The sequence below is a fragment of the Meriones unguiculatus genome, chromosome 9, assembly GCF_030254825.1.
Source record: "Meriones unguiculatus strain TT.TT164.6M chromosome 9, Bangor_MerUng_6.1, whole genome shotgun sequence".
NCBI lineage: Eukaryota > Metazoa > Chordata > Mammalia > Rodentia > Muridae > Meriones > Meriones unguiculatus.
Genome location: NC_083357.1, coordinates 12,573,955 through 12,598,746, shown reverse-complemented (window position 1 = coordinate 12,598,746; position 24,792 = coordinate 12,573,955). Strand labels below are relative to the sequence as shown.

Below are 24,792 nucleotides of genomic sequence, written 5' to 3'. Positions count from 1 at the left end.
CATACTTAGCTCTTTCAGTTATTATCTACCACCATTTCAGACTTTTTATGAAGGATGTTTTATAAGTACAGGAAAATGAGAATGTTTGTAAGGATTCATCAAAACCATAGAGTATATTAAACAACCGATTCTTAAATCCAAACTAAAACAAAGTTTAATCATTTAAAGATAAGATAAAATACAATTATAAAGTGACCACTTCACTCACCAGCACTCGAATATCAAATCTCTGCTCCTGAGGTAGGTACTTTGGAACCTGAAGGACACAGTTCATTGCTGTGCCTATGAGTCCATCTTGTTCTCCTGTCTTTGTGCTGCCCCACTCTGAAGTAAAAATGGAAACAAAAATCTTCCTGATGACACTAATAACCATATTTAAAATTATTTTTTTGTAGCTGGGTTTTGTTTCCCTTTTTTCGTTCTTTCTTTTTTTTTTTTTTCCCCTAGTCCTGGTTTTACACTGTAATCTTGCTATGTACCTAAACTGGCTTCAACCTCATGGCATTCCTCTTGCCTTAGCCTCCCCAAGTGCTAGGATTATATGTATGTCCACCATAACCAACTACTAAAATAAGTATTAATTTAAATCACCTAACTTCCTTTACTGAAATATGTGGTTTTGCTATTTCAAGGCTAATCTACTAGGCAGTTCTAAAAGTAGTTTATGACTACAGAGTAAGTCAATTATATTATTACTATATAAATTACTATATCAAATTTACTATAGTAAGTTTACTATAGTAAATTACTATATCAAAAACAGAATAGCTTATTTCCATGTGTAACATATAATTATATTGTAAACATTAATTTTTCAATTAGAAAACATTACTTACCATTATCATTAGTTAAATTGAGCAATACCCCAATGATAGCCCTCATGCAGTCCTCCACTGCTTTGCCCACATGGTTAGTTACATTCTGGTAAGGCAGAGGTTTACTGTCTGCTATGCATATGCTGTTCTCAGCACGGTTATACTGCTGAATCAGTTCTTCACAATGCTGTAATGCTCTTAAGAGAAAATAAAATGTATACTATTATGGTATAATAAAAGTTATACAAAATTTCTATTTACTGGGGCCTGAAAAAGAAAAATCAGGTTTTGTTTCCCTATTTGAAGGTTATAATGTTTAATGTCTAATAATTTACTGTGTATGTCCGATAATCTCACTAACTATTAAATTTTGATAAACTTCACCATTTAGTTTTCTCTCTAAAGAAAGTTAAAGTTATAAGTTCATTCTATGTTGAGCATGGTGGTTCACATCTATAGTCCCCACTACAGAGGAGGCTGAGGCAAAAGGATTGCTTTAGCCCAGGAGTTTACTAGCTGGGACAAGAGTGAGATCCTGTCTCAAACCAAACAACTACCGTCACAACAACCACAAAAACAAAACCAAAAAACCTCCACGAAACAAACAAACTTCTGTTACTTGTGGGATGTCACATTTTACAGATACTTCAAACACAAAATATGTCACCACCATGCACCGCCCCATAAGCCTTTAAGATATAATGACCCCTTTTCAGTTTCGTTTAGTTGTTTTTCACTTAGCAAATAAGAAAATGTTTTCTTAGCAGGTAAAGTATCACATACAAAAGAAATCACTCAATAAAGAGTATTAAATGCCTGACATATATTAAGGCAAATCATTATTTTTAATTGTGGATCATTCAAATTAACAAGTCTTCTGGCAGCTATACCCAAGGGTTCCTAAGATCTGACACATACTAACAAGGAACAGGATATGTACAGGTCCACTTCTGAAGACTATCTAACTTTTGCTTATTATTAATATGTGAGTATGACTTGTGTGTGGATGAAGGTATCCCATCACCCATGTGGGGTGAGAACTTTGTGGAGCTGATTCACTCCTTCCATCTTTGCATGGGTTCTGGGCTTAAGGAAGGCTCAAGTCTACGCTCCAAATGTCTTTACTGCTCAGTCATCTCTCCAGTTCCCAAAGGCAACTTTAAACCATTAAATCCATTATATTTATTTTCAAGTCTGACAAAGACAAGCTGACACAGTAAGCTGACCTTGTCAGTTTATTTTTCATGAATTGAATACCATACAAAACCCTTTTAAAAATCTAGTATATTTAATCTATTACTAGCTTATTTTCAATACATAATGAGGAAATTCTGTAAGGTTCCTAATCTTTTACAATTCTTTGGTTAGGAAGATGTTCTTATAAGATCAAATCCAAATAATTTGATCATTTGATGTTTGAGGATATTGACAGAATTCCCCTACTGTTATTAGTAACTGAGCTATCTGTCCTAAGTATTACTGATATATGAAGGTTTTCTTGAAAAATCCCAGGTGAGTGCTATTTCTCAACCATCCAACGCTAACTTTTATCAACACTTTTAAAAACATTTCACCAGAAAACACTATGCAAGAGATAAAATCTATCACACTAAACACTTCCTTACTAAGGTAATTCTCAGGGATTAAAAAGTATAGGAAAATAATTTTTAAAATCAGAAATAACATACTCTTTAAAATTTTTTAAATATGTACTAGGACTGAATGATAGAGCACTTGTCTGGTACATTTTGCTGCTATAAACAACAAAATAACAACAATCCAACCAACCAACCATAACTACCACTCGTCAAATAAAAAGAAATCAGAAACATTTAATCTTCAAGAAAAATTCCTTGGTAAAAAAGAATTGCATGCGTTATGGAAATAATGTCCTATAAAATTTACAAAAGCAACATAAAACAGGAAATAAGAGATGAAATAGCATTTAGATTTTCTTCAAAATAACACACAAAAAAGAATGGGATTACAGACAGAAACAAGGCTCACCCAGATATTATTCAAGCTGAGTATTAAGAGTTTATCATACTATTCTACCTACAGTTCTCTAAGTTTGAAATTCTCCAGCTAGAGGTTAAAACACAGATAAGCTAGACCATTCACACTACAATAGTTGTTCCTTTCATAAGGAAATTTACAAAGACAATAAAGGGTCACATAGAATTGCAATTTAAGATTAGTTTTTCAAAGCAGAGACCCAGAGAAAGTTAAATCCCTGTGGCATAATGCTAGCTAAGATAAAGGCCAGAGAACTAGGGCAGAGATAGCAAAAACTAGGACAGCAATACCAAGAAGCCGCCGTTGTGATAAGACAGAACCAGGACTGAAGACACAGAACACTGAAGTGACAGCATTAACCTAATTGTGATAAAGGCTAGACAGCAAGATACACAAAAATCAGAAAAATGAGATATAAACAAAAAGATGAAAATATTTGCCATTCACTGTATACTAAGCAATGTTCTACTAGGGCTTACATGTAAGAAGAATTTGACTTATTCATATATATTGTACTTAAACCTTAAAACCACTTAAAATATCTTAAAACATTATCTATCTATCTATCTATCTATCTATCTATCTATCTACCTACCTACCTACCTACCTACTTAATCTAGCTATACATTGTAAAAAAAATTATCTATGATATATGTTAAGATATACCTACTTGTTTGGCTGTGAAAATTATTCTAGGGGCTAGGCACAATTCTTGTGCCCCGCCCCCTCCCCATAAAGAACTTGCAACCATGAAGTGACTTGTCCAGGGTTACAGCTAACAAAAAGGAGCTGCAGTTCTTAAAGCATTTTAGCTTAAGAATCTGAACTTTTGCTCTATAGTGTACTTATTCACGAACAAAACAGACTACACATTTTAAGAAGAAACAGAATAAAACTTTATTTCCTGAGTTTTAAATGAGTAATGAGTTAATAAAACTTACTTAGCAGATGAAATAATGAGTTGTGAATCTTTATAGGCTATCAAGTAGCTTTGATTCTCTGGATTATGCACTGTTACCTAAAAGGAATGAATATAAAATAACTTTGACAATCCATAATTTTCTTTAATATAAATAATACCACATTTTACCTTAAAATATAAAAGATGGAATAGATCTTGGCATCTAAGAACACAACTTCTTAAACTCTCTAGCTGTGATGCACAGAATTCTAATTTAATGGTGGGGGCTGCAAAACCTAGCAACATAGAAAATTTCTCAATGATCAAAAATTTATTAAAAATCAAATGCATAATGAATCCAAAGCATTTTTAGAAATGCTTACCGGTGGCTCATTTCATGTATTCACTTGGTTCTGCCACACAACATGAGCATTTTGCATCATGCCTGTTGTCATGCCACACACCAAAAAAAAAAAATTTCTCAAACAGCTAAGAAACAAGTCTGTTACATGCTATATATTATAATATACATAAAATTTTCTTGTCTTATAGTCTTTGACTAAATATAACAAAGACTTTTTACGGTTTCCTCAGTGTGTATCCAGCTAGTATACTTTTTGATTTTATATTGTGTTAGAATGACTAACACTGTTGCTTAAGCCAGGGAGTGGTGGTGCTCAGGAGGCACAGGAAGGCGGAGCTCTGTGAGTTTAAGGACAGCTTGGTCTACAGAGTGATTTTCTAAGACAGTCAGGGCGACACAGAGAAACCCTGCCTTGAAAAACAAATAAAATAAATAATAAAAAATAAAATTTTAATTGCTGTTTAATAGCTGGGTATGGTGGTACGTGCCTTTAATCCTAGCACTTAGCAGGCAGAGACAGGTGGATCTCTTTAAGTCTGAAGTCAGGCTATCCTGGTTTTCATAGTCAGCTCCAGATCAAATAAAGTTACACAGTGAGATCCCAACTAAAAACTATCGATTTACATAAAATTAAGATATGACTCTAATTATTCACTCTAAACTTAGTCATCAGATTTGCTATAATTGTCAAGTACTTTGAAACAGACAGAAAAATATCCAACGTACAAACTTGGTACTTTAAAACTCATAAATATAAAATATTTTACTTTTAAATTTTAATATTTATTAAAGTAAAATATTTTACTTTTAAATTTAATGTCTATTTATTTGTTTGTTTGTTTTGAGATAGGGCCTCTCTATATAGCCCTAGCTGTCCTGGATCTCGCTATGTAGCTCTGGTTGGTCTTGAACTCACAGCAATCTGCCTGCCTCTGCTTCTTGAGCATTGGGATTGAAGGTATATGCTATCACACACAGCCATTTAAAATATTTTTAAAAAAATAACGTGTTACCCAGTAACACAGAAGAAAGAAAGAAGGAACAATTTTCATTTATGTATTTTATGTTTTAAAAGTACCTAACCAATCCACTTAATCAGCAATTATACATTCTAAAACTGACTGGCAGTAAAAAGTAAAACTGCAGCCTACACTAAACTAGGTTAAGTCATACATAACCACCAAGGAACAAAATATACTCACTGTCACTCAACAGTTTATTTTCCAAAGTCAAATATTTTCACTACTGCTTACAATCTGACTCAAAAGCTAAATAAACAAAAGCATACTAACTAGGGGGCTGGAGAGATGTCTCAGAGGTTAAGAGCACTGGCTGCTATTTAATTTATTGCATACATAAATAAAATTGTTCCTTCTTTCTTCTACGGTGTTGTCTTCTAGGTAACACATTATTTCTTTTTTAAAAAGTATTTTAAATGGCTGGAGTTCAATTCCCAGGAACCACATGGTGGCTCACAACCACCTATAATGAAATCTAGTGTGCTCTTCTGGTGTGCAGGTATACATGCAAACAGAACACTGTATACATAATAAATAAATTTTAAATTTTAAAAAGAAAAGCATACTAAAACAAAAACCAGTAACAGAATTCCGCAGAAAACTATATTAACTTAATTCCGCAGAAAACTTAAAACTTAACTGCTGATTTAAGAAAACTATAAAGTCAGGTACATATGAGCAAACCTGTATCTACCTTTCATTTGAAGCAATAATACACGAATAGAAGCTTTTTATTTTGAGACAGGGTCTTATTTATGTAGCCCACGCTGGCCTTGAATTCACAATCTTCCCTCCCAATTTTAGGATCGCAAGCATGTCCAACAAAATAATACATTCTTAAAATGATAAAATGCTCATTTAGTGACGGTTATGGAAAGAATCCTTTTTAATTTAGATCAACAAAGGTAAAACTCCACGGTATATAAAACATCAGGTGGTTATAAGCATATGCAATCACAATTAGAAATAAGTCCCCATGCAGTTGCTCATACTTACACTCTCTAAAACTCGTAAACATCTCTCTGCTCCCCATAATGAGGCTACTAGTTTCTCTTCATCCTCATCTCTACTTAAATGATCCACACACTCTTTTACTAGGCAAAAAGAAATGGACAAAAGTTAGTATATAAAACTTCAGTAATTATTCCTTAGCTAACATCAAGAAACCCACACACATGACTATGCTGAAATGTGAACATTATTTTATGTCTGATACTAAGGACAATGGTTTGAATGAAAATGGCCCTCGTACAATCATGTGCCTGGATGCTTGGTCAAGTGTTGTGTGGCTGTTTAGGAAGCATTAGGAGGTCTGGAGGTCTGTACTGTAGATGGGCTTTGAGGTTTCAAAAAACTTAGGACATTCCCACTTACCTCCTCTCTTCCTCTCCCCTTCTCTACTTCGTGTTCATACCAAGATGTGAACTCTTGGCCGCTGCTCCAGCACCATGCCTGCCTGCTGCCACGTGCCCTACCCTAACAGTAACAGACTCACCCTCTCAAACTGTAAGCCCTCAATAAACTTTTTCTATGAATGGCCTTGGTCACAATGTCCTCTTTTTATTGTTGTTTTTACAAGACAGGGTTTCTCCTCTGTGGAGTCCTGGCTGTCCTAGACCAGGCTTTGTAGATCAGGCTGGCCTTGAACTCAAGAGATCCACCTACCCCTGACCCTGGAGTGCTAGGACTAAAGGTATCTGCCGCCATGTGTGAGTGTGTGTGTATGTATACAATCTTTTATCTACAATATGACCTTGTGTGTATGTTTCTATGTATGTATACAGACCTTTATCTACAATATGATCGAGACCACCCAGAAGCCGAAGCTCTTCTTTAAACCAGTCTCCCGCTCGTTTGGAAGTGAGGGACAGCAATGTCTCCATAGCTAAATGACCAGTCTAAAAATCAGAAATAACATTAATGAATACTGAGGTGTAGAATAATTTTTTTTCCTGGTTTTTAAACAGGATTTCTCTGTAAAGCCCTGGCTGTCCTGGAACTTGCTCTGTGGACCAGATGGCCTCGAACTCAAGAGCTCCAGCCACCTCTGCTTCCACAATACTGAGATTAAAAACAAGTGCCACCACCACCCAGCTATAGTAATTCTGAAGCATTAATTTTAGGAATTTTTTTTCTTTACTAAGATGTAGTCAATAGAACAGTAAATGCTTTTATAGGTGAATTAACTTATAATTTTATCAGAGTAGTCTATACTAAAGAAACTGTGGTTTACGTATATAAGACTTGTTTTTATGAAAAAAGTTAAAAGTAATCTGTTAGTTTCATATAATACATAATGGCAGTATAGAGGCTCAGATGGCATTATTGAATCAAATGATGTATTATTTTACTATAAACCAATATATTGGATTAATATACCAAAAGGAATATAATTAGATACATTTCAAGGAAGAAAGTGTAAGAATGTCAGTGGCCCTAAATGTTCACATTCAATGGTCATTAATTTAAACAGACTGAAGGTACAAAGTAGTAACAATGGCTTGGGCGTTTTTTGTTTTTTGTTTTTTTCCTGGAAACAGTAAATATGAACATTTTTTCAAATATTTACCAGTGAACCACATTTTTTGATCTAGTTATCTAGTTCGCCTGCTAAGCCCTTGCAAGGTACCAATAAACTAGTCATTTAAAAACAGGAATGGAGGGAATAATTAGCAAAGACTGAAAAGAATTTTTGTCTATCCCCGACACTGACCCTAACCCAAACTTAACACTTCAAAAGGGAAAATTTTTCACCTTGGCATGTATTACATTTGAAACTGAATATATATTATTTATAAATGAAACTAGGTTAACCAATAAAAATCTTATTTTACAAGAACCTAAATATTTTAGTAAGTCCTTCGAAACCAAAGAAAATTTTTGTTAAGACAAATACAAATTAGTATGCAACACAACAAAATCATTCAACTGGGTTCATTTCTCATTCTAGGTCCTGAGAAGGGTAGTTTAATGACCAAATTTATCAGCTCATGAGTCTTTACAGTGAAGCTGAGGCCTAATGCTATAATCTTTAAGAAGGGTATAAAAATTTTTATTAGTAAAAACTTGTCTTTTATATTTTAGGCTATATTCAGCATAGCATAAGCTACTATACAAAAATAGCCTATTATTTTAAGCATTTTTTTACTTGAAAACTAAAACAATCATCTAGAGCAAAATCACTAATAAGACTATTGTTAACTGTTGGCATACAGTTATCCATTGCTTAAAACTCTAGTACTGTTATTTCTTCATGTGTTATCAACAGCACAAATATATTAAAAGAAGTTAATTTTTAATTTCATAAACTTTTTCTTTTGAGATAGGGTTTCTCTGTGTAACCCTGCTGCCCTAGAACTCACTTTACAGACCAGAGTGGCTTCGAACTCCCAAGTGCTGTGGTTAAAAGAATGCACGACCACACCTGGCTATATACTTTATTTAAAACAAAACAAACAAACAAAAAAGCCCTTTAATATAAAAACACACAAAAAATTAACCAGACCCAAGCAATAAAAAAAAAACTGTGTGCAGCTATTCTTTAAACAAGGCAACTTAGTAAGCTTACTACTATACAATTTAAAAATCATATTTAAGAACAGCTGACATTGAGTTGAAGGAAAAAAAGGCACCCTAAAATAGTCCAGTGCTCTGGTTTCAATCAAGTCAATTATTTACCATACTATCATAACTTTTCATGCTGAGATTTATTTACCCTAACAAATTCAACATAAGTCAAACTCATTTTTTAAAATGTTATCATTCAACAGCAAACATTTGAAATCAATATGCAAATGAGTAAAAATTTTAAGTTCAAATTAATTCTTTTATAGCATTAAGACTAATTTTTCCTTATGGCCGAATAAAATACATATAGATGGCATTTTAGCTATTCAACTGTTGGAGATCTAGGCTAGGTCTACTCCTTAGCTATCATCAATAGTGCAGCAATAAACACAGACATTCAAGTATCTCTGTGGTGGGCTAACAGTGGTAACTGAGGTACTGGACAGGGGAAGAGTAATGGGACAGATAAGCCAATAAAAACAAAGAATGGAAGAAAATGCCATAATGAAACCTACACTTTGACTGTAAATTTAACAATCACTTTTTGAATTAGATATAAAAATGCTGACTGAATGAAAATGACAGGTTTTAATAGTAGTATCAGCACTGTCCCACTCCCAAGTCAACCTAAAGCTAAAATACAGACCGTGGTGACATGGAGGATAATTCATGTACTCTCTGAGGATATTATTTCCCAGTTCTAGCCTGTGTTTTAAAGGTAGCTGGCTTTACTCCCACATGTTATCTTTTTTCAGAATCCATGAATCCCTTAGTAAGTCTAGTAATTAAACAGGGTGAGAGGCCCCAGTCATTGTGACTATCAACAGTCTGTAAATTTTTGTGGCAAATGTTAAGAGTCCTCTCAGTTAAGCAGGCAACAGGACAAGTTATACAACAATCATCTTTTTTTTCTTCTCCTCAAAAACCACAGGTCAATCATCTTACTGACCTCGTAAGAGGCCATTTGGATTACTATCATTCACAGGGAAATTGTGCTCAGAATAAAGGCCATAATCCTACATTGCTCCAAAATGACAAGTGACTAAGGATTTCCCTTTTCAGCCTCCAGATACCCTGAGATAGTTTAGAATAAAAAAATACTGTTCACAAATCCTTTACAAATCCTTTAAAATTTCTGATTTTGGAAATTGAGAGAATAAAAATTCTAGTTGCTAAGAGCTGAAACGTAGAGGGAAGATAAGACAAAGAAAAACAATAAGCAAAATTTAACAAGAAAAGCAGCTCACTAGCAAAACCAAAACAAAGAAAGACTCAAATAAAGATGATCAAATTTAATGGTTTCAGGAGTATGTTGGCAAATGTTATGTAAACGCGACACAAGCTAGAGTTATCTGAAAGGAGGGACCGTGGCTGTAGGGTATTTTCCTAATTAAGGACTAATACGAGAGGGCACAGTCCATTGTGGTGGTCCTGGGTTCTATAAGAGAGCAAACTGAGTAAGCCATTAGGAACAAGGCGGTAAGCACTCTTCTATGGCCTCTGCAGCAGCTCCTGCCTCTAGGTTCTTACCCTGATTTCCCTTAGCAATGGACTGTTACCTGGAAGTGTAAGCTGAAATAAATCCTTTCCTCCCCAAGTTGCTTTGGTCATGTTGGTTCATCACAAAAACAGTAACCCTAACTAGAACAGAAAATGGCCTTCAGAGCTAAACGTTAATAGAATACTTTGTCAATAAAAACTATAAACAAGACTAATTATTAAAGGTTAAATGGTTTGCCAAAAGCCACACAGCCACTGTGACTAATCAGACTTTCTGAACATAATCTCATTTATTATAGAAGCAAACAACTCACCGTTATATTTTCTAGATCAAGATGCTTATTGTGCACAGTTTCACACAGTCTTCGGATTTTTTCTTTGATTTTGTTCATGTCTTTTTCATTCAGTAGCTTAGCTGAAGAAGCATCTTGTTCCAGTTCCAAAAGTCGAATCATGAGATCTAGGCTGGCCCTATCAAGATCCATGTTCAAACGATCTCTACTCAATATGTACATGAGAGCAGCTGTACAGAGGGACAGATTCTTCAACAGATCCCAAAAGAGAAATATTCATGAAAGCAATTACTAACAACTTCAAAAAACAAGGACATTACTGACATTTATAAGCTAAAATGTCTAAAATTCCTATTGCTGGTTTTTATGGAGAGCATAAAAATGCTTGACTGACTGTTCTTCCAAAATATCCTATTTGATAAATAAAACCCTGATTGAAAATTGTTTTTTCCTCTAATGAATGTTCAACTAGAATATAAACTTAACTACTCATTTCTTTGGAAACTTTTCCTAAATGAGGTGTTTCTAGAAAATTTTGTATGTATAATATATATTATATATTATTAATATATAATTATATATAACTATATAATATTATATATAGCATGTAACTATCTCCTTCTACAATATACCTTTAATGTTCATGATAACAAAGATAAGTCAATATTTTGGTTCAAAATGGTTTATAATTTGTATCAAAACACATTTTTTCCTCTGTAAAATATAGACAACTGAGCATGCACCAGTATACAGGGGACTGAAATAAAGTTAACTAGGGGCTAACAAGATGACTCAGTAGTAATAGTGGAAATGAGTTGCTCTTCCAGGGGACTCTGTTTCTAGTCCCAGCACCTACAAGATACTTGCTCAAAACTGTCTATAACTAGTTCCAGGGGCTCCAATGCCATCTTCTGGCTTCTATAAGCACCTAGTGCACAGACATACAAACAAGCAAAGCACTCAAAAACTAATAAAATATTTAAAAGGAAAGAAACATAACTAGATTGAATTATTTTGTTTTTTTTGAGACAGGCTCTCACTATATAGCTCTGGCTGTCCTAGAACTCACTATGTAGACCAGGCTGGCCTCAAACTCACAGATTCACCTGCCCCTGCCTCACAAATGCTGGGATTAAAGGCATTTACCACTACCTCCAGCTGGATTTTCTTCTTAATGTTTTAATCCAGCAATTATTATTATTTGGAGACAGGGTCTCACTATGTAAGTCCTGGTTGGCCTGGAACTTACTATGGAGACCAAATTAGCCTAGAGATCTACTTGCTTTTGCCTCCTGAGTCCTGGAGCCAAAGGCAAGCACCACAAGACCTGACACTTCTTTGTTGGGTTTTTGAGACACCTACTCACTATGTAGCACTGGAACTCACTATGTAGACCAGGTAAGATCGGGGTAGCCTTGAACACATAGAGTTAAGCCTGCTTCTGCCTCCCAAGTGTTGTGATTAAAAGTGTGCAACAGGCTTTTTATTTTTTGACAGGGTATCATATAACCCAGGCTGGCCTTCAACTTCTGTAGCTCCTGTCTCTCCTTCCATAAACACTAGGATTACAGGCCTGCATAATAGCTGGTATATGTCATGCAAGCGAACAGACTCAGGGCTTCATGCTTCCTAGTCAAGCACATTAGCAGCTGAGCGACATTTGTAGCCCCTAGTAACTGCTTTTTCAATAAAATATTAACAAAATGTGCTTAAAATACCTTTTTAGGTGGCATGTTTTAATATTTAAACAGTTAGCCTTTTGGTAGCCTATGAATGCATTCTATATTCAAAAATATAAGAATTACAAATATATATAAACCTTTCCCTCATTAACATAACCTAAATAATACAGTAACTCCTTATATAACATTTAAATTTTATTACAGACTCTTAAGTAATCCAGAAATGATAGTGTAAGGGAGAATATATGTATCAATATATAAATATTCAGCCTTATTGTCCTAGAATCAGTCTCCCACAGATACCAAGGGAGAGCTGTGTAATTCGGTGCATTTGGGATATGTCAACATTTGAGATGAGTTTATATTTATTATGTTCAGCAACACAATGTGTAATTAACTACTTAAAAGAATATAACTTCGAAATGCCCCAAGTACAGACTCTCTAGATACTTGAGCAGGCAATAGATGTGTATATGTGGCTGTGATGCATGTGTGGGCACGGGCACGTGAGTACGCACACAAGCATGCATGCCTGTGCATGTGAGTGTACTTGCTCAACATTGCAGCTAGAGTTACAGGTGGTTGTGAGCCACTCACATGGGTGAAAACTAAACTCAGGTCTTTTACTACTAAATCATCTCTTCATCCACATTCAATCTTCTTAATTAAATTTTTATGAACCATCTTTTTCTTTCTATTTTTTTTTTTTTTTTAAATTAGGATGCCACAGTAAAGACCTAAGGGACAAACTAACTACGAGAAAAATAAGTCAAGACTATGGCTAACTGGTCAATGAAACAAAGTAAGCATTTCTTGTCTTTCTGTCCTCATTATTCTGTGTCTAACACAACTTGAGTACAGAGGAATGCTCAGTCACTTTAATTCCATTACTTTTAGTTTTAGAAAAATTGCTATTAATTTTGTACAACTCAATTTGAATTTAGAATATAATTTTCTTTACTACAAGGCCACCTCAACATATCACTGGTAGGTTAGGTATTGACTATTTTTGTCCTAACTTTTAATGACATTAATATTAACTTTGGTTAGGTAACCTTTACTGTTTATTATATATTCCTTTTCATAATTCAGCTATCTTCCAGATCCAGTAATAAAACAAATATTTTAAAATCATGGCTGTATTTCAAAATGCTTTTCTATGCCATTAACATCAAACAATATCAAAAGATGCTTCTGAATAGAGAAAATAATTTTATAGTATAAAATATTCAGTATAGTATGTTAACTGACAAATGAATTAGTATTTTAGTAATATAAACAAACTATTCTTAAGAAAAATGTCTTAAGGTAATGCTATTTATAAAGCAAAATTATATGGCTATTATTTCTGCTCAAGCACATAAACTCAGCTTTTAATGCACTTATATGAATAGCCAAAGAAGTATTTTCTGATATAGTCAAACATTGTAATTTTTCGATAATAACCCTCAACCTCAGAAACTTAAAAATACCTGATGGTGCTGGGAATCATCCAAGGTTTTAAAGACCATTGCAACCATTCCATGTGCTCTCAGGTGCATTCGAAAACTGGGCATGGCACATTTAGTAGCCAAGCTGATAACACTAGAAGGAAACAGACTAGGTTAGGACAGCTAAATATTGCTAGGATATGAGCTGTAGTTTGCATAATTCCAAAGGAGCAACTAAGAAGAAAATAGAAGGCTTCAGGTACTGCCAAAAACATAAAAACCATGGGCAAATCAAAATTTTAAAACATGTACCAAGGCTTCCGAGTGAGACTGGGCACACTACATTTACAAAAATGAAAAGCATGTCTGTAGTGTATTCCTCAAATCATCACTGCCACTAAAATTATAAAATTCTACTTATCTTTTGTAATGCTGCTATTATATAAAAACTGGAAGTAGTTATATTTGATTGGATATATTCCAACTAACAATAGATATACAACCAAGTCAAGGTATTCAATTGCCATATGTAAAAGATGACCAATGTCACTCAATCATTCTGTCACTTGGTGTCAGACATTCCAAGATTAAAAGCAAAACAAAAAACCTCAACTCAGATTCTTTAGTTTACTACTTATTCTTTTAGCATTTGGAAACTGAAGACTACACTATACCAAAAAGGAAACATTTTAACTTATCACTGATTATCAACAACAAAATTTTTAAATGTCTGACTTTATTAACAAATATAAACCCATCTAGTTAAAAAAAATTAATGATATAGTATACACAACATTATAAAATGTAAACTTAAGGTCTTACCTAAGGCAACGTGTGTTTAGAGGCTGAGTACTCTTTAAGCCACTTAACAAGTATTCAATGTCATCAGTGAACTCCTGATTTTCACCAAATTCCACCACATCATTGAAGTGCTTCACATGCTGAACAACAGTATATAACTGCCAAGAAAAAAAATAAGCCCGCCTCTTTTGTTAACTATGAACTAGAATATTTATAGGCTCACTGTACTTAATAAAAAGCCTATACAATCATTCATTAGATGGCAAGAAAAATGTTTTTAAATCACTAGTACTGCTAGGACAAGGTACGTTTGTGGTTCAAAACTGTGGCTATCAATGTAGTGATACTTGTTTAAGACAAAAGGCTAAATGTTACACATAGAAATCTATCCACGTGCAGTAAAACTGTATATGGCTGCTTACTTCTTTGTCTTCTTTTCTGCATTTCAGTGCAGTAACTATATCTTGGTAGGGCTGAGTAGGTATTGTCACAGTTTTTATCACTTTGAGTGGTGGTGCAGGAGCCTTAAAAACTCCATCATCTTTTTGATTTGGTTCCTTTGAAGACAGCCTCACCTATTAATAAAGGTATTAAATTAGTTGTTCTAAGCAAATATATTTTAAAAGGTAACATCTTGTCTATGTGACAAATTTAGCTTTTAAAGAGTAAATAAAAAAAAATTTTAAGGGGAAGAGGGAGGCTGCTGAAAGGTCCTAAGAGATAATTTAAATTCCATGCACTACTAAGACTTAAATGTTTTACACACAAAAGAACCACTTGAGAAGTACTTCTAGCTTATTTAAACTTCGCATTTCATATCATTTCTTTGCTTCCAGGACTGTTAACATAATAATAAAAAAATCCACAATTGCATGCATTAAGTAGCAATGATAAGCAAATTAGACAGGGCTTCAGAAAAACTGTAGCAAAGAAATCACAGAAGTATAGGAAACTAAAGCAATATAGAACACAAAATATTAAGCTGTAATAAGAACAAGGCATGTTTCAGCATCACAATTATAAGTATATATAATGGCGACTTCGTAATCAATTTAAGGAAAACACTATACTGTGTTTAGAAAGAATTCTACTCTTGGAGCTGAGGATGAGCTTTTGCCAACGTACAAGGCCCTGGATTCAATCTCTGACAACACAAACACATCCTCCTCAATCCTCAAATTTTTGTTAATGTTCTCTAAGAACTCATTCCTTTGGTAGCTGCAATGACTGAAGCGTTGCTTTTAAGCTAAGAGTTTTAACCTATGATACTACTAATACTTCTGTAGAAAATACACTTTTATAGGGGCAAAGAGGTCCTCACTATGTAGCATGCAGGCTTTCAATTTAAGATCTGAGCCTCCTGGTTGCCTGGATTGTCGGCACCATACCTAGCAAGAATATTGTATGGAAGTTTTGTTTTGGAAAGTATTAATGGAATGTAATTTCAGCTCTATGTAAACTAAATTAAGAAATGAAAGTCACTTTAAGATATACAAAGATAAGACTAAGATCAGAAGGAAGGAGAGGAGGACCTCCCCTATCAGTGGACTTGGGGAGGGGCATGCATGAAGAAGAGGGAGGGAGGGTAGTACTGGGAGGGGAGGAGGGAGGGGCTTATGGGGAGATACAAAGTGAATAAAGTGTAAAAAAAATTAATAAAATAAAATAATTGTTGGCTGGAAAAAAAAGATATACAAAGATAAATATTCAGGCAAAATGCTCTTATACACATTCTTAAAAAATTCTTAAAAAGGCAGAGGGCCCAACCTTAAAAAAAAAAAATCCATATTGCAAAATGTAGGCTACAATATAGCTTTGGACCAGGAGACTGGGTCTTGCTACACAGCCCTCATTAACAATGAACTGGTAGCGATTCTTCTACCCCAGTACTTACTGGGATTACAGGTATGAGGCACCATGCCTAGCTTTATTGTAAGTTCTTAGGATCAATAGGTTAGGGAGAATGTTCAGTTGGTAAAGTGTCTGTCCTGTAAGCATGAGGACCTGAGTTTGGATATCTATACTTAAAAAAAGGGTGTGGGCAAAATAAAAATCAGCACCCCAGCAGTTTGGAGTGAAGAATGATGGATCCTTGGAGCTCATTGTCTAGCTGAACTAGCCAAATTTCATGAAACCCTTTCTCAAAAAATTAGGCAGAGATGAGATTGTTTAGCAGGAAGGGATGCTTGCCACACAAGCCTGACAGCCTGAGTTTGATTTCCAGAACCCATATGACGTAAGAAATCACTCTTAAAAGTTGTCCTTTACTGGGTGCATACACACCTATCCGCACTAGCACAAAAACACACACACACATACTACCACACACAAAGAATCAATACTAACACTTCCTCTGAGGAATAAATTTTCTTAAACCCTAAATACTATAAATTCTATGAAAAGTGAATCATGATTAAAAGCTTTCTTTTATTTGTTGTTTTGTTCTGAGATAGGGTCTCAGTATGAAACCTAGGTTGACCTTGAACTCCTAAAACGTTTTAATTTGTAAAGCTTTCAATTATAATCTTGTAAGAACAAAAATTAAGATAGTAACTATCTAGATCAATTTATAACTTATTTTTAGAGAGAAGAGTAAAACTTTACTTACTGTGACACTCTGAGATTTTACTACTGGTGGTCCAGGAAGTTCTTCTGAGTCTGGATGGTTCCAATGCCTGGCATTATATACAGCTTTTGTAGGTGACTAGTGAAATGAGAAAAAGATCAACTACTTCCATCTCACTTTGTATCCCTTACAAAAAGGTTTCATTTATATAGAATAACTGAAATGCATAAACATACATCTTAGACCAAAATAGATGTTACTGCCATATCTAAATCACTTTGGTATTTATCGCAGAATTGGCAACTACACTTCTGTGTAAACAAGCAACCAGAAGAAAGCACTTGAAATTGCTAACACACACACACACACACACACAGATTATATAGCAGTCGTCTAAGAGGAACATAAAAAACAGAGAGCTAATTTGTGTTCCACCTATTCTGTATACATGTTACCCAGAAAACCTAATATAGTCATTCCATGAGTTCATAAATTACTTAGATATAATAACAAATAATCATTTAATGCAAATCTACTTCCTTAAAAGTAATAGAGACAGAAGATTTGGCATTATAAAATATTTGTTGTATAAAGTACTTTCTTGGAGATAAAGAAATGTCCTAATGAGTACACATTCTAGCAGTGCTAGCCTGATGACTGGCGTTAAGTATCTGAAACCCACAGAAAACGCTGCATGTGGCAAATATGTACCTGGAGTCCTAGCACTTCTACAATGAGACAGAAGAACTGGCCAGAAGCTTGGGGACCAGTTAGCCTAGAGTATGTGGCACAGCAGTAGCAGAAATAAGAAAGAGCCTGCCTCAACAATTTGAAAGTCAAGAGCCATCTCCTAAGAGTTGTCCCCTGACCTCTACAACCTCCACATTCACACACATTCACATGCACAAAAGATAAATTTGTAATAAATATCTTGAAAGTCTATTACATGCTGCGTGTGGTGGGGAGACATTTTTAATTCCAGCACTCAGCAGGTAGGAGCAGGTGGACCTCTGTGAGTTAGTTCGGGGCCAGCTTGGTCTACTAAGCAAATTCCAGATAGCCAGGGCTACACAGAGAAACCCTATCTAGAAAAAACAAATAATAATAATAATAAGAAGAAGAAGAAGAAGAAGAAGAAAAGAATAAGGAAGTCTAGCATTTAATGTATTTGATTCAACATGCTCATGTGCAAAACTTTATTCCTCATACTAGTCATTTCTGCACCATAATTTTCTTTTGGTTTTTTTCAAGACAGGGTTTCTCTGTGTAGCCTTGGCTGTCCTGGAGTCACTTTGCAGACCAGGCTGGCCTCGCCTACCTCTGACTCCCCAATGTATAAAAGATATAAAACTTTTATTTAAAAAGAATTTGTATAAAATCCTACTTCAAGAATGGCCAAATATTCCTGTTCCTATTACTCTTATAAACTAGATTTGCAATAAGTAATGAGTCATTCTTAAATAATGTATGAACTCATGCAATGACTTGATCAGGTTTTCTGGGTCACACGTATACACAGTAGATTTCACATAAATTCTAAAAACTATCTCTGTTCACGGTCATCGTAGACAACCACTATACAAGCTGTATGTCTGTTAGTTACTAAATCCTTGATTTAAACAACCTCTAGTACCTCAAGTACATTCTGCACCCAGGTTATGATTGCACACTGTCGGTATAGACCTGTATCCTAGGTTAGAGGTGTGGCTCACAGTACACCTACCCAGCATGCACAAGGCCCTTGGTTCCACCCCCAGCATTGTAATAAAGTCAGAGACAGATGTGCTTCAAAGTGCAAATATTTTGCTGATTTTTATTTATTTATTAATTTTTAAAAAATGAGCATTGGTACTTTGCCTACAAAGAGATCTGTGTACCACGTGTGTCAGTTACAGACAGTTGTGAGCTGCCAAGTAGGTGCTGGGAATTGAACCCAGACCCTCTGAAGAGCACTCAGTGCTCTTAATCACTAAGCCATATCTCCAGTCCCCCATTCTATTTCTTTTAAGAGTGCACTGACTCTCGGTAATAATCTTTGGGTTAAGAAAAAGGCTAATTCTCCACAAAACAAAATAGCAGGACAATGCAAGGTTCTTAACTAAAACATTGTTAAGAGCAAGCAAAACACTAATTACTATTTTAAGTATTAAATACTACTAACAGCTATTTAATGCTGGGCCAGCACTTTCATTTAAAAAAAAAAAAAGGAATGTGTAGTTTATGCAACATATAGGGGCTCGGACCAACAAAAAGAAAGCTGGCATTGAAACATTCTATAATGAAGAGTTAGGAAAAAAGGCAGATTGCACATCTCAAAATGGACTGAAGCATAATATACTGAGTAACTTACACTAACTAGGTCATACTAGATTTAGAATTTTTTTTTAGTTAGCATGGTATTGTATGCCTGTAATCTTAGCACCCAGGAGAAACAGGATTAAGGAGTTCCAGGCCAGTCTTTCCTACATAGAGAGTTCAAGGCCAGTCTGAGCTACAAGAACTTTTTCTCACATAAAAACAAAGCAAAAAACAAAAAACAAAAAACAAACAAAAAAAAAAAACCAAAAAACAAAAATCAAAACAAAACAGGCACAGTAGCACATACGCCTGTAATCCCAGCACTCTGGGAGGCAGAGGCAGGCAGTTCTCTGTGAGTTCAATGGCAGCCTGGTCTGCAAAGCAAGTTCAAGGCAGCCAAGGCTACACAGAGAAATCCCATCTCAAGAAAAAAACAAAAGAAAACAAACCATTTCTTATTCTGTGTGTTGGCTGATACCATCAACTTGATGCAACCTAGAACCACCTAGGAAACAAGCTGCTGGGCACGTCCGTGAAGACTTATCTAATTCGAGGTAAAAAAACCCACCTTGAAAATGAGGGGCACAATTCCAAGGGCTGGGCACTAGGACTGCACAAAAAAGGAGAAAGTGACCTGAGCATTAGCATCCATCTCTGCTTCCTGAATGGGAATGCAATGTGGCCATCTGCTTCAAAGTCCTGCCGCTAGAACTACCCCACCATGACAAATTATACCTTCAAAATGAAAGCCAAAACCTTCCCTTCTTGTTGGGTATTATGTCAGAATAAGAAAAGTTAATATTATTCAGCATGTAATTCAATGAACCTGTAATTTTAAAGTTTCTGATGCTTACCATTTTAATGCTAATGTAGAGCAGTGTAAAAAATAGATCTGACAGGAATTTTCCTTGACTTTTATTTCCTTTTTGTTGTTGTTTGAGACAGGGTTTCTCTGTGTAGCCTTTCTGGACTAGCTTTGTCGATCAGGCTGGCCTTAAATGTCTCTCTGTCTCTAACTCTTTGAGTGCTGGGATTACAGGCATGTGCTATCATGCCTGTAAAAAAAAAAATTCCAAATTTTACATAGGACTTTAACATTTTTTAGAATTATGTTAATGTTTTGTTTACATGTATGTGTCTGTAGATGTACATGCCTAGTGCCCAGAGAGGACAGAAGTGGGTATTAGATGCCCTGGAACTCGTGCTATGCATAGTTGTATGTCACCACGAAATCACTGAACCATCATCTCTCTGACCAGTTGCAGGGCTTATTATAGGGGAATAGAACTACTAAAAGATACACCTAACTAAATAAATAACATATGAGTATTAAATAGGGAGGGAGAATGGGAAAGAACACCACACTGTCCTGAACTCAAAGCAGCATTCTGTACAAGAATTCCACAGGCTTCAAATGTGAACTGTGTAAGTAAACACTACAACATCTGATATGTCATATTCTAATTTTACATAGTAAATGTGATTTTGTAAATTAACAAAAAATGGGTTAAAGAAAGAGTAACTACAGAGCCATCAACTTTTCCTGAAAAATAAAAATCATGAACACCATGAAGGAATCTGGCTAAGTCTAGGTCATTCATACTATACCACCAGGGTTATCTTAAAAAAATTTTTTTAAGTTTAGAAGCAGATACATAGCACAGTAACCAAATTTCTTAATTTTACTCTGTTCGACAATTTATGCCTTCTGTTTGCTCTTCAATCTAAAAAAAAATACTTAGAACAAATGGAAATGGTAGGGAGCTTTTATGAACATGATAACATTCTAAAGATTTAGAACCATGTAGGCATGTTTCAGAAGAGCCATCTTACAACATTCTTATGTTTGTTTTTATTTATTTCTCCAGGAATATAAATGACAAATAACAATTTTACATGCAGTAATTTACTACAGTTAAAGAAAAAAATAAGCCAATGATCAACCGACAAGAGTCACTTATATATGAGTGAAGTTTCAATGAAAATGTAAAAAAGTGTTTATTTATAAGGACAAAGTCAAGAGTGATTTAGCAGACTGTTTCACTGAGTTACAATTATAAATGATAAGAAAGAGTTCTGGGGCTAGAGAGATAGCTCAGCAGTAGAGAGTATTGGCTGTTCTTCCAGAGGACCTGGGATCAATTCACAACACCCACATGGCAGCTCTCAACTGTCTGTAATTGCAGTTCCAATGGATCTAACAGACATACATTCAGACAAAACATCAATGCACAGAAAATAAAAAAAAAAATTTTTTTTTAAAGTAGAGTTCCTTCATGAAGAACAAAGAGTAAGGGCATTTTGCTATTTCTCCATTGAGTTGGCTTTTAAAAGCATGTGTGTTGAGGACAGGGAGAGTTGCACCATTTTTATATCATGATTTCTCTCTCTCTCTCTTTTTTTTTTTTAGCAAAATCAAATTCTTAAGTTTTAAATAAGACTATAGTAAAGACAAAAACAGTAAGCTGGCTATATTTTGGCCAAGTTTTATCTACAAAAATTTCATAAACAGAGCAAGTAATTCTATCAGCATAAGCACATCTAGATGAACATTCAAAGTGCTGCAATATATAACTGTGCGCCTTTAGGTATAGTGCCTTAGTAGCAATGTGCAAAAAAAGAAAGGGGAAAGGAAAAAAAAAAGTCAACAAGATGGGGGATATCTAGATAAACTGGGGAGTCAAAGACAAAAATGCTACCAACTTAAAATTACTTTAGGATCTATTTGATGGCAGCTATATCAAACCCAAGACAACAATTTTAAACAACATTCCCTTGAGGCTAGGATTATGCTGAATAGACAATTATTTGTCAACACTGTGTATGGAAATACTACATATCCATACTTTTAAAAGGGTCAGGGCTGGAGAGATGGCTCAAGGGTAAAGAACACACTGGGTGCTCTTTCTGAAGAACCAGATTTAATTCCATGAAACCACTCACAGTGGTCTGGCTTCAACAGAAACTATGCATGTACACAGTGCACAGATACATATGCAGGCAAAACACCAACATACAAGTGTAATTTTTTAAAAAAATGTTTTAAAGGAAGCAATTTAAAGAACATAAACAATCAGCATGTGAGAGAATGAGACTAAAGTAAAATAGAAATCTTAAGTCAACTTCTTACATATTAATACTTTCAAAAGTATATGAGCCAATAAAGTGATTTCCAAGATATATTACTAAGCAAAGTACAAAAATCTCATAAGCCAGTCATGGCGGCACCCACCCTTTAATCCCAGCACCCAGAGGACAAGGCAGGCAGCTTTCTATTATAGTCTACATAGAAAGCTCCAGGGCAACCAAGGCTACCTAGTTAAGACCATGTCTCAAAAACAAAACAAAAAGCCCATCTAAGAAGAGCCTATGTTTGCACTCAGGATGATTTTGGGATACACAGTAGTTTCAGGTCAGCCTAGGATACAGTGAATAAGACCCTTTCTTTTCTTTCTTTTTCATTTCATGTGAATTGGTGTTCTGGCTGCATGTATGTCTATATGAGGGTATCAGATCCTTTGGAGTTAGAGAGTTGTCAGCTAACATGTGGGTACTAGGACTTGAACTCTGGTCCTCTAGAAGAACAGCCCATACTCTTAATCCATAATCCACCTCTCCAGCCTATCACGCCCCTCTCCCCCAAGATAGGATCTCCTGAGTAGTCCTGGCTGTCCTCGAGCTAGCTTTGTAGACCAGGCTCACAGACTCCCCAAACTCACAGAGATCTGTCTGCCTCTACCCGCATCCACCCACCCACTCCCCAGCTGGGATCAAAGGCATGGGCCACCACTGGCTGGCTGAGACCCTTTCTTTAAAAAAGGTTCAAACAGGTTATGTTAGTGGTTCACACCTTTAATCCCAGCACTTGAGAAGCAGAGGCAGGTGGATCTCTTGAGATCAGGCTATTCTACAGTGATTTCTAGGACAGCCAAGGCAACATAGAAAAACCCTGTCTTGAAAAACAAAGCAATTTTAGCTTGGTGCAATTTTAGCTTTGAGGCCAAGGCTACACAGAAAAACCCAAGTGTTGCAGGATATTTGATCCCATTGTGAACCTTGAGATTGTGAACTGTAAAAACGTTTCAGTTTGATGTGGCTCAGCCTAACACACACCTTTAACCCAAGAGCTTTCTGTTTACTGTAAACAAATACTTGTAGTTTTGGCCCTATCATAGACCTTTAATTCAGAGCTAAATAAAATTAACCCTAGGTCAAGAGGTGGAGCAAAAAGCCAACTGACAGGGGTTAAACAGAAAGGAAGGACAATGAGTTGAGGTTATTTAGTACTGTGGAGAAGGGACTTTTGGATTTTCCTTGTGGGTTCAGTAGGAGGACTATCTGGGTGCTTTCTCTGCCTCTCTGAGCTATCAAGTTTTCACCCCAGCATCTGGCTCCTGAGTCTTTATTGATAAAAATTGAATGATTGGAATATTCTTTATAACAGCAGCTAATAAGAAAGCATTTGGTTATTTTTACAAAAAGAAAAACGGACAATAAAGCTAATAACCTATAAGTGGTGGGAAATAGGACGGTTCAGATCTCAATGAAATGATCTTTAACTACATTTTACCTTTTTATAGATTTTACTTTTAGAAAGATGTTAATATTGTACATACCATTCACTAAAAATAAAAACAGAAGGGATAAAAAGGTAAAATTTAAAGCAAACTAGAACCTAGAAAGCTATTTATATTTCAGATAAATAAAGGACAAACCAACTGAACAAGAAGCAGGCACACAAAACTAATCTCATTTAATTTGTAAACACAGTATTTGACTTCACACCTTTAACCTACTAACTCCACAGTGCAAGGGTTATAGGCACTACCTTGCATGGCTTCCCCAAACCTCTCCCTATACGTGCTGGGTCTGATCTTTATAGTTGCCCAGAAAGTATTTAACCATTAAGCCATCTTCCTCGGCCCCATATCCTGAATATCTTAATTGTTTTACTGCAGTGAATAAGCAAATACTTTAAAAATGTTACAGCTTTGAGTAAGTATGATGCTAAAGCTCAGTCAACAAAAGGCATAAAAAATTGGGGGATAGAGATACTGAAGATATCTGTATGAAATCAAGGCATGTGCACATGTTTCAATCTATATGAGTGTGTATTTTATACGTATATGACTATATACATGTATGTTCCCCAACTCTGTTAAAGGAGTCAAAAACTAACGAGAACATAGCTAGTGCACAAAACTTGGTCCCATGGAACATCACCAACTACTTCCCAGGACTGGACTTAGCAGAAAGTACAAGATGAACCTGTTATTCAGAGTGTGAGAAGTTTTTCCAGAATGATAGTCATGTCAGAGGGACCAAACAGCCAGTATCTGCATGCCTGTTTCCCAAAAGGTCAGAAGAGGGACATGGAGCTAGAGTTACAGGTGACTGTGAACATCTATGTGGGTACTAGAAATCAAACCCAGGTCCCTCTACAAAAGCAGCCAGTACTCTTAATTGCTGAGCCATCACTCCAGGCCCTATTTTCTAATTTTAAAACCACCTAAACTGAGGCTGGAGAGATGCTTCAGCAG

The 24,792-nt window shown here is 35.3% G+C and overlaps 1 protein-coding gene across 3 annotated transcripts in view; it reads right to left on the bottom strand.

The window, feature by feature from the left end:
* Positions 1 to 24,792, bottom strand: part of Wapl (WAPL cohesin release factor) — a 72,952-nt gene that overhangs the window by 11,029 nt on the left and 37,131 nt on the right. For all 3 annotated transcript variants that reach the window (XM_021635969.2, XM_021635968.2, XM_021635972.2), the window contains 10 exons: positions 16,997 to 17,092; positions 14,811 to 14,963; positions 14,410 to 14,546; positions 13,630 to 13,741; positions 10,497 to 10,724; positions 6,902 to 7,013; positions 6,112 to 6,209; positions 3,773 to 3,849; positions 837 to 1,012; positions 209 to 324 (listed from right to left, as the gene is read on the bottom strand). In XM_021635969.2, the coding sequence (XP_021491644.2) occupies positions 209 to 324; positions 837 to 1,012; positions 3,773 to 3,849; positions 6,112 to 6,209; positions 6,902 to 7,013; positions 10,497 to 10,724; positions 13,630 to 13,741; positions 14,410 to 14,546; positions 14,811 to 14,963; positions 16,997 to 17,092 (1,305 nt within the window). The remainder of the gene's footprint in view (positions 1 to 208; positions 325 to 836; positions 1,013 to 3,772; positions 3,850 to 6,111; positions 6,210 to 6,901; positions 7,014 to 10,496; positions 10,725 to 13,629; positions 13,742 to 14,409; positions 14,547 to 14,810; positions 14,964 to 16,996; positions 17,093 to 24,792) is intronic.